The sequence below is a fragment of the Ananas comosus genome, linkage group 20 (assembly GCF_001540865.1).
Source record: "Ananas comosus cultivar F153 linkage group 20, ASM154086v1, whole genome shotgun sequence".
Lineage (NCBI taxonomy): Eukaryota > Viridiplantae > Streptophyta > Magnoliopsida > Poales > Bromeliaceae > Ananas > Ananas comosus.
The window spans coordinates 6895250-6905834 of NC_033640.1; the positions used below are offsets into that span (position 1 = coordinate 6895250).

General features: G+C 39.2%; 3 protein-coding genes across 3 annotated transcripts in view; 1 reads left to right on the plus strand and 2 right to left on the minus strand.

Annotated features, from left to right (window-relative positions):
• The window catches only part of LOC109725570 (AT-hook motif nuclear-localized protein 22-like), a 5682-nt gene extending 4282 nt beyond the window's left edge, over nucleotides 1-1400 (minus strand). Inside the window, exon 1 of the mRNA XM_020254812.1 lies at nucleotides 9-1400. Within this exon, the coding sequence (XP_020110401.1) occupies nucleotides 9-883 (875 nt within the window). The 5' untranslated portion in view covers nucleotides 884-1400. The remainder of the gene's footprint in view (nucleotides 1-8) is intronic.
• Nucleotides 2027-5103, minus strand: LOC109725874 (transcription repressor KAN1-like). Its single transcript, XM_020255272.1, has 5 exons — nucleotides 4879-5103; nucleotides 3187-3263; nucleotides 2808-2968; nucleotides 2581-2668; nucleotides 2027-2474 (listed from the first exon to the last, which is right to left on the minus strand). The coding sequence occupies exons 1-5, from the start codon at nucleotides 5000-5002 to the stop codon at nucleotides 2214-2216; spliced, it is 711 nt and encodes a 236-aa protein (XP_020110861.1). The 5' UTR covers nucleotides 5003-5103; the 3' UTR covers nucleotides 2027-2213.
• On the plus strand, nucleotides 8156-9944 carry LOC109725428. Its single transcript, XM_020254622.1, has 2 exons — nucleotides 8156-9518; nucleotides 9818-9944. Exons 1-2 carry the CDS (start codon nucleotides 8393-8395, stop codon nucleotides 9853-9855), a joined length of 1164 nt encoding a protein of 387 aa, XP_020110211.1. The 5' UTR covers nucleotides 8156-8392; the 3' UTR covers nucleotides 9856-9944.

A 10585-nucleotide genomic window follows, 5' to 3' on the forward strand; every position in this document is an offset into this window, starting at 1 on the left:
AGAAGGGCCGTCGGCCGCCGCCCCAACCGTAGGGCTCCGACGGCACCGGCACACTTCCGCCGAGGAGGTTCTGCGGGAGCCCGTGGAATGCGTTCATCGCGGCGGCGGCGGCGGCGGCGGATGGCGGCTGGTCGTCCTCCTCGAGCGGCAGGCGCTCGTAGGCGGCGTTGGCGAAGGACGCGGCCATTATGATCACGGGTCCAGACGCGATGAGCGACCCGACGACGCTCCCCCCGACGACCTGACCCTGGCCGCCGGAGAGGTAGACGGTGAGCCCGGTGGCCTCCGGCGGGGCCGGCGGGGGGAGGAAGGATCCGGAGAGGGAGAGAATTTCGAAGTGGCCGTGCAGGTTCAGCACGGCGCCGCTCTGCGACGACGCTGCTGCGGCTGCGGCGGCGGCGGAGGCCGGGGGCTGCCGCAGCGCGACGTTGGTGACGGTGCCGACGCCGCTGAGAACGCAGACGCCGCGCTGCCGCCGCCGCGCGAAGGCCGCCACGCTCTCCGCGACGTCGCACCCGCCCGCCACCTCCATCACGTGCGTCCGCAGCGCGTTGGCGCTGTCCCGCGTGATCACGATCGGCGGCTTCGCCTTGTTCTTCGACCCCGCCGGGCGTCCCCGCGGCCTCCGGTTCACATCGTTACTATTATTATTATTATTATTATTATTGCCGTCGCCGTCGCCGCCGCTGTTGTTGTTGTTGTTGTTGTTGTTGTTGCTGCTGTCGTTGGCGTTGTCGTCGTCGTCGTCGTCGTAGTCGCGCTTCTTGCCGCGGCTGCGCAGGTCGTCGTCGGATTTGAGCTGAGGGTGGAGGTGGTGGTGGTGAAAGTCTTGGAATAATGGGGGAAGATGATGGCCATGTGTTGATGCTGTTACCGGATCCATAAACTTGCCCTAATTAAATTTCTTTCTTTCTTTTTTTTTCTTCTTCTTCCCTTTTATTTTCCTTTTTATTTTTCCCCCTAAATACAAAGAACAGGTGGGATGGGGCAAAACCTAGGAGATGGAACAGTGAAGAGAAAGCAAAGGGGGAAGAACCAAAGAAAAGGAGATGAGAAGGGAGAGAGAGAGAGAGAGAGAGAGAGAGAGAGAGGAGAACAATAATTTTCATTAACTATTCAATTAAGAAAAAAAGAAAAAGGCTAAAAGGAGGAGAAGTAGAGGAAAGATCAAAAGAAAGACGGCGCCCTGCCTCCTCCCTTTTTCCTATCTCTCCTTTCTTTTTTTGAAAAAGAAAAATTATAGTAAATAAATAGAAGAGTCATATACCACAACCAATGCTACTCCTCACCAGAAACAAAATGGAGGCATTTCTCTTGTCACCCACCAACTTCTCAGCTGATTCCAAAATTAAGCATCTTATTATAACCCCTCCTCTCTCTCTCTCTCTCTCTCTCTCTCTCTCTCTCTCTCNAACGAAAAGATTGAATGAGCCCTGTGAAAGTACTGTCCTCCACGTGCGAAGCTCTGGCAATGGGTCCAAAGACTGCACGCACTGCCACCCGCCCGACCCGACTCGTGTTTGTGCCATGCGTGTATTTTTGTCAAGAACTTTACTCTCATATTTTCCTAAGTAACTAGCTTGAGGGCAAGTGAGTATATAAAGAGTAACAACAAGCTTTTGATTTTCAATGTGGGACTAAGCTGCCGAGGAAGCCCATAGAGTAAACTGAAGTTTTAAATCACTGATATAATATTAACACTAACATAAAATACCTCTTGTAGATCAATCTTGAGATGCCATTTCTGTACCAGGACATCATAAGATCGACTTATCTTCATCTCTCTCTCTCTCTCTCTCAATCAGTAAAAGCATATACTCAAAAGCTTTTATCTCTGTCCTGCTTCTGCATCTGCCTCTATTTGCAGTAATTACTAGCTAGCACAGCATCTGACAAAATGAAAAACTTGGATTTTTTGCTGCATAGAAGGCAAAAATGAGCTATTGAGATCTAAAAGATCTGACCATCTATCCGCTACATAGAAAAACTGTTGAGAGAGGATTTTGTTACAAACTTTTCCTCCCAATATTCTCAGATGACACTTCAGAAAATAACACTATGCTATACGACAGGTCCAAAAACACGGCATATCATAATACAAGCTAACTCTGCTGACAACTTTCATGCACTTCAACGTATTTTCTCTCTATACATCTGTATCCTACTGTGCCATCAATATTTTTCTATACTCGAACAAATAATGAAACAACCGATCAAGAACAACCAGGCGAGGAGATTGTCAACTCTAAATTGATTCCGTTCTTTGCAGCAGTTGTATTTGCAATGCAATTCGGATACTCAATGCTCTTCTTTCTGCATATAGGAACGTCTTCACTCGTATCGAACTCGATGCTCGACCCGACCTCACTTGTTTCTTCGCAACTCTTCGGCATCCGATGCACCAAGGAAGAGAGAGAAAGCTCATAGTTCAGTTCTCTCTGAGGCTTCTGGTGATTGCATATCAGCTGAAACAGCTGCAGCATGGATGCAAAATTAGTAGCTAATAATATGTTGCAATTACAGAAACCGTAATGCGTCTATTTTACTGATTAAACTTTTTAAAGTGGTGGGCAATTGAACCTGATCTCCTGTCCCAAAGCAGCCATTTCGCGGATTAAATTCTCTGTTCTTTGCTGCCCAATCTCTCAAGACTTTGTCAATTGATGGTCTGTAAATATTCCAGCAGAGAGAATTTAGAGTAGATGGAGAGATTCTTTCTTCGTAACTCAAGGGTACTAGGAAATATATAAAACTTCTTAATTTATTCTTGTAAAGAAGGGATAAGTTGAAACTTAATTAATACCCACATTTGGTAGGAGTGGTTGCAACTGAGGAGGAAATTGAGTTGTACTGGGTCTCTGTGGTGGCTTTCAGAAGTGTAATTGTGGAAATTGTCGTGCCGAACTCGGTCTTGCTCGGTGGATATGAGGTTTTGAAGTGTGGAAGTGCTACACATGCTTCTGTACATCTGAAATCGATAGGAAATAGCAAGTTAGATGAGGCAGTAAGTTATTTTCATGTGTTTTATAAGAATTGTCACAGCATTAATTTCTTTCTCTGAGCTGTTATCAGAAAAAAAAAAAAAGAAAAAGGAAAAAAAGAGCATGGTTAATTAATTCTCATTGTGAGCCAATTAATTAGCTAGAAGAAGATTTCTTTTTGATATCTTGTATTGGGAGAATTTACCTGCAGATGGCTTTTAATATGAGATATGTTGACTCCCTTCACAGCCATCAGCTGCAAAATTCGCTTAGGCGTCGCTTCTGCAATAACAAGAAGGCAATGATCAAGCATCAGAAAATTAAGATGAATTAATTCATGCATTTCAGAGTTTCTTAAGTACTTGTTCTAACTTTTCCTCATTATATTAGTCATTTTGTGATACAGTAGTATAGTTTTCAAATTTGAAAAATCAATCCCACATCTGATAACGCGGCGCAGTAGAACTGATAGTCAAATAAAAGACAAGCATACTGGTGTAATTAGTAAATGAAGTTTACGAGTATAGCATGGTAATTAATTAAGGTGCAATCAATAGTAGTTGATCTTGGTTAATTGCATGTACATATAATAGGTAAAAATGTATAAAACTTACCCCCTCAACTGTACATCATTCGTATTTTGATTTTGCTATCTAACCTTTTAATGTATTTGATTTCAGTCAGTTAATAACTCTTTAACTCCGAATATTTGAATATGTTGTTCATCTTTACAGATTTAATTAACATATTTTATGCAATATATGCAAATGTAATTCTTTTTAAGTAGTTAGCTTAAACTTGGTGTCCGAATTCAAATGACTTAAATCAAACAAATTGAAAGATTGGGCATCAAATTTAAAATTTTGAAAGGTCGGATAATCCAATCAAAATGGTCTATATATAGTTTAGATAAGTTCTATGCATTTTTACCTATATAATAATTAATGTTACTGCTCCTACACGAGGGATTATTTCATGCTAATATTAATTAGCCAATAATTTCTTTATCTATCTACACTAATACTAGGATATCAATCTGAACTTTTCATATATAGTCACTGTTGAGAACTATTTAGTCAAGAATTTCTTGTTCCATGTACACTAATATTAGGTAATTGATCTAAAGATAATTATCATAGGCACCGATAAGAAATATTTATCAATAATTTCTTCTTCTATCTATGTACACCAATATTAGCACCCTCCCTATTAATTCCTCCAAGGAAAAAATTATCCTTAATTTCTTTTAGCTCTATGTAGCTTACCTTTACCATTATTATGACAACGTACACACATATACAATTTTTGGTTAGCATAATAATAATAATTAATTTTATTTTGTGGCTCTTATATTACATAACTATACGTACACTTCGATTGGATCAAACATATATATGTTATATATGCACAAGCACCTAGCTAGTACACAGTTTCAGGTTCCTTATTTTCTGCAGAAGAAACTTAATTATTTCATGTTGCAGCAGTATATGTATATATAAGACCTGGCTCTATGAAAACGTTGGGCTTCAAATTGAAGTTCTACTAGTTGAGAATTGGTCGACGGCGTTATTCCATTTCTTTTCCATTTCTGAAGAGAAGTTATTTTCTTTTCTTTTCTTTTCTTTTATGTAAGTGTATGCATGTAAACAATCGCGAGTTTAGATAGATAGAGAGAGAGAGAGAGAGAGAGAGAGAGAAGTACAAACCATTTAAAATTAAGCTCTATCAATTGATTGAGGACTTCTCTTATTATTTTGGTTTCTCATGTGTAAGTGTACGCATATTTTGAGTTTTAAGAGAGAGAGAGAGAGAGAGAGAGAGAGAGAGAGAGCAAACATGAAAAGAAGAGCAACTACATATGTACTAATCTCTCAAAAGGTTGGTAATGAAAACATACTGTTTGGTCCTCCGAGGGAATCGACGGCATCAGCGAAGCGGCGGTGGAGCTCCTCCGTCCACCGCATGCGAGGCACGTTGGATCTGTTATACTGCCTCACCCCTCTCCTCTCCAATCCTCTCATCTCTACCTCTCCCCCCCACAGTTCCTATCCTTCACAAAAGCTTGTGATGTGATAATTTATGGCATATATATAAGGAGCTTTAGTAATCACAAGTTAGGCAATATATGCTACCNCAGGAGAGGCTAGGGATCGTGGCAAGGGAGTCGCGCCTAGCTAGGCACTACTAGGAGCGTGCTAGTCGATCACCTTGTTACTCGGGCTACGGCCGAGGGTGATGTCCTTATGTGTAGAGAGACTACCATTGTACCTACTTTTTGTATACCCAGTACTGTATATTTACTGTATGGATCAGATACTTTAGTTGTGATACTCATCTTTTGGTTGAGATTTCTGGACTATACTCCTTTACTCTATTGTTGATAGTATTGTTGACTGGTACTTTGCTCTGATATCGAGATAGAATTCTCTATGATCTTCTTCTTATCGACTTGCTTGGTTGTAGACGCCTTATATACTGCAGGTGTATGGCGGGTCTGTGCACGTACCGGTTATGCTTCCGCTGGTACCCGGGCGTGACACAAATGCTAACAGCCAACTAGATATACTTTGGCTTACATATAGTACATACATAAATTAATAAAGACTTTAGACAAAAAGAAGATTAAATTCATTTCGATAATGTTACCCACCTTCTCTTGATTCTTCAAGAAAAATGCTTTTTGACCTCTAAAGAATACTGAGAAAATTATAAAAATGGCTCTAACAAAGATAAAACTTTGAAAATCTCTCATTTGGAGAAAAATACTCAAAACAAAATCCTAAAAAAACTAATTTACCTCTCCACCTCCTAGCCCGAAGAAAGTGGGTTGAGAGGACTACCTTTACCCTCCCCGTTTGGTTCGGGAATATATAACGAATATTGGGATAAATTTTTTTATCCCTGAAATAGCTTGCTATTCTTGGATAGTTAGAACTAAAAGTAAAATTGTGTTTGGTTTGTAATATGGTATTTCTAGAAAAAATAAAATTATGTTTGGTTAATTTTATGGAATAATAGAAGATAGTGGAAAAAAATGATCATTTGAATTTGATATAAAATATAATTTAGCAAAAATAATTTCTTATAAAAACAACTATTGTAAAAATAATTTGTTATAGTATTTAATAAAAATAATTTATCATAATATTTAAATATAATTTATTATAATAGTTAAATATAAATAATATGTATTAATATAGTACAATTAATATAAAATCCCCCTACTAGTGTTGTCACACTTAGACAAAATACACTTAGAAAAAAATACACTTAGACATATCTAAAAATAGAATAAAATATCTAACTTAGACATATCTAAAATAGAATAAAATATCTATACAATTAATAATTTTATAATAAATTAACATATTATAATATATAATATTTTATATTATTATAATTTAGTTTTAAATCAATATGAAAAACTTAATAAAGCATGAAATTAAACTTAGACAAAGTATAGTTAGAAAAAAATACACTTAGACATATCTAAAAATAGAATAAAATATCTAACTTAGACATATCTAAAATAGAATAAAATATCTATACAATTAATAATTTTATAATAAATTAACATATTATAATATATAATATTTTATATTATTATAATTTAGTTTTAATTCAATTTTATAATTTTAATAAAGTTTGAAATTAAACCTTGAAATAGTATAGTAAATCCCAAGCTATTCGGGGATAACCGGAAATAGTAAGATTTGACCAGGATAATATATCCCGGCCAAAAAGCATCCCTTTTGGCGGAATAGCCGGAATAACTTTCATTATCACTGTTTTATTCCCGAACCAAACGAGGCCGAGCTTACCCTTGAAATTCTAAATCTCATCCAAGTTTTCAAGAAAATGAATCCCAAGCTCTGAAAATAGGGAAAAAGGAAAGAGAGAGTAAGGGAGGAGGAGAATGGTGATGATTGGGATTTAGGCTGTGATTTCGGGTTACATATAGGTGCTACAATAACTTATAAATTACAAACTCCTTTTATTTGTAAATATATGTTAGGTTTCGAGTGCCCGCTTGAATTTTTGAGTGTTTGAACCGAACATAGCTATGCCCGGTCCAAAATCTGGACACCTAGTCAGCCCACCCAGTTCACAAATTAGGCAGCCGCAAGGGAATTCGGGCGTCCGATACCTTAATTTCTCACGTGATCTGAAACTATGTTAGTAAATTCGCGAATTATTCGCGAATTATTCGCGAATTTTTGAAGAAACGAATTAAACGACCGAATTCGTATTTTTCCCAAAAATTCCGAAAAAAACATGATTTTTTGATAAAAAATACTTATTCGCGTANAACCGATCGTCGATTCGAAAGTCCGAACATCAAAAATAACTTCCTCATTTTTTTTATATACACACACACGGAAAATTAGTTTTTTGGTTGAAAAAATATTTGTCAGATTTTATATAAAACAAATCTTCTTGTCATTTTTTTTACAAAATTTCTGTCCGGAAAGCGAAACTATGATAAGATGATGTTCCGGAAAACTTCCTCTTTAAGAAATATTTTTTTTACATTTTTTTTTTAAGAAACGAAATAACTCAATAAAAGTAAACCTTAATTTGCCCTCTTGAGATTTAGCAAATTTTTAACTTATTACTCTATAGTTTAAAAAAATTCAAGTTAACTATTCTATTGTATTGAATATATATATCAAATGATTCAGTTTGATATAATTATAAAAATTCTGAGAGTGTTAACATCACTTCTAAAGAGTAGGGGCTAAATAAAAGTTTAGGAACTTCTAGTCCAATTCTATATTAGTAAATTCGCGAATTATTCGCGAATTATTCGCGAATTTTTGAAGAAACGAATTAAACGACCGAATTCGTATTTTTCCCAAAAATTCGGAAAAAAACGCGAATTTTTGATAAAAAAAAACTTATTCGCGTATTATACGCGGGCCGAATTATTTGGAGCCAAAAAAAGGCGGCCCGCTGCGCCCCCGCGCCGCGCGAGCTCCCGCGAGGCCCGCACGTGAGGCCTGCCCGCCTTCAGCGCCCCCTCGCGCCTTGAGCGCCTCGAGCGCCTCGAGCGCCTGTGAGCCTCACGGCTCGCGGTCGCGGCTCGCGGACCTCGCGGTCCGGCTAGCCCAAAACAGAAAAAAACCTCACCCAAAAACTGTTACTTTATATAAATATTTCTTTGTATAGGAGATTATGCATTCCTTATATTAGTGTATACTATATTAGTTTTCTTACCAATTCACAACTCACCATGTATTAGCTTGATCTCTGTTTATATAAAGAGGTCTTTTGTAATTTATCAAATCAGAAAGAAATATATTTTCTTCTCCAATTATTCTTTGTTTCATGGTATCAGAGCGCGACTAGCTTAATACGCAAAAGCTCGTCGTCACAAGATCGCCGTCGGTATCTCTCGACCTAATTCTGTCATGACATCCGCACCTCCATCGATGCCGCCTGTACAGGTTCCTACACCGACACCTCCATCAATGCCGCCTGTACAGGTTCCTGCATCGACTATTGCCCAGCTCGATGTTAAACTCTCCGGGCCTAATTATCGTGAATGGTCGGTGTCCATTCAACTCTTGTTTGATGCTCTCGATCTTACTGGACATATTGATGGTGCTGGTCCACCAACCGATGATTCCAAACTCAAGGACTGGCTCGTTGCTGATCGACGTGCTCGTGGAATTATTTCTACATCGGTAAACATAGACATTCGGATGCAGCTTATCAATTTGTCCACCGCTCACCAGATGTGGTCTCTTCTTCGGCAGATGTATGAGCAGTCTAGTTATGCTCAATCATATGCTGAGTTTCAAGAGATCTCCATGGCTCATCAAGGTGAGCGTAGTATCCAAGAGTTTTACAGTTTTATGCAGGCTCGTTGGCGTCAACTGGCGACCATGGATGAACCCTTGTGTCGCACTTGCTCAGCTTGTCAGTGTACTGTCAAGCAAAAGCAGGTGCGTGATCAACAACGATTGTTCCAGTTTCTTATGCGCCTACGACCTGAGTTTGAAGCATTACGTGGCCAACTACTCCATCGAACTCCCTTCCCTACTATTGATGTGGCTCTCGCGGAATTGATTGCTGAGGAGACACGTCTTCGAGTTTTGAGTTCCTCTTCTTCCGCAATGCCTAACGTTCTTGCTGCTCATGGTCCTGCAAGTCCACCTCCCGTGCCAGCGCCTACTTATCATCAACCGCCTTCTAGTTACATTCCAAATCCTGGTACTAGAAAAGACAAACGAAGCATTCAATGTCGTTACTGTCATCTTTGGGGTCACTCAATTCAAGATTGCCGGAAAAAGAAATGGGCAGATCAGCATTTACGATCCTCTCGTAATATGCCTACTGTTGCATCTGCTCCTTCTGTTCCTCCGGTCAACAACGCGTCATCTACAGAGCAGCAACCTTCAACTATTCAATTGAGTCTTCCTCAACTACTGCAGATGTTTCAGCAACACCAATTGACTCCATCCACTTCGTCAGGGCAGTCCTCCTCTATCTTTTCATCTACGCCATCAGGTTTTGGTATGACTGGTCCTGGAGGTACTTCGGAACATTCCTGGATTTTAGACTCAGGCGCATCATTTCATATGACACCACATGCTTCTTTACTTTCTTCACCTTCTCAATTAAATTCACCTTCACATATTTTTACTGCTGATGGTACCTCTCTTTCTGTCAATAATAGTGGCGTTGTTTCACCTAAATCTGATACTTCAGGACGCTTTACTATTCCCTCTGTCCTACATATACCTCGACTCTCTCTTAACTTACTATCTGTCAGCCAAATTACTGATCATGATTGCACAGTGACCTTTGATTCTTCTTCTTGTCTTGTGCAGGATCGTCGGACCGGGACTTTGATTGGACAGGGCCATAGACGTGACTGCCTGTACTACATGGACTATCTGCATCTTCCTCCTAAAATTAATTCAGCAAATATTGCTACAACTTCAAATTCTGATCTCTGGCATCGTCGTCTCGGTCATCTTTCTTCTGATAAGTTTACTGTTTTAGTTCGTAGTGGTGTATTAGGTCCTGTTTTTAATTCCGAATCTGTTTCTTGCATTGGATGCAAACTTGCTAAACATTCCATTAAACCTTTTCCTGTTAGCAATTCTATTTCAAGTGCACCATTTGATCTTATTCACTCTGATGTTTGGGGACCAGCACCTATATCAACTCGTGTTGGAAATAAATATTATGTTATTTTCATTGACGATTACTCACGCTTTACCTGGGTTTATTTTATGCATAACAAATCTGAACTTTTTCAATTGTATCAAAATTTCGCTGCCATGGTTCAAACTCAATTTGGTGCCACTATTAAAACTTTCCGCTCTGATTCTGGTGGCGAGTATCTTTCAAATGAATTTCGCCAACTTCTCGCTAAGCATGGTACTTTGCCGCAACTCTCTTGTCCTTATACTCCTCAACAGAATGGTGTTGCTGAGCGTAAACACCGACATATCCTTGAAACCGCTCGATCTCTTCTAATTGATGGGTCTGTGCCTAAACAATTTTGGGCAGATGCGGTTTCTACCGCAGTTTATCTGATTAATATTATGCCCTCCAGTCTTTTCTCCGGCGTTTCTCCTAGTGAGCGATTG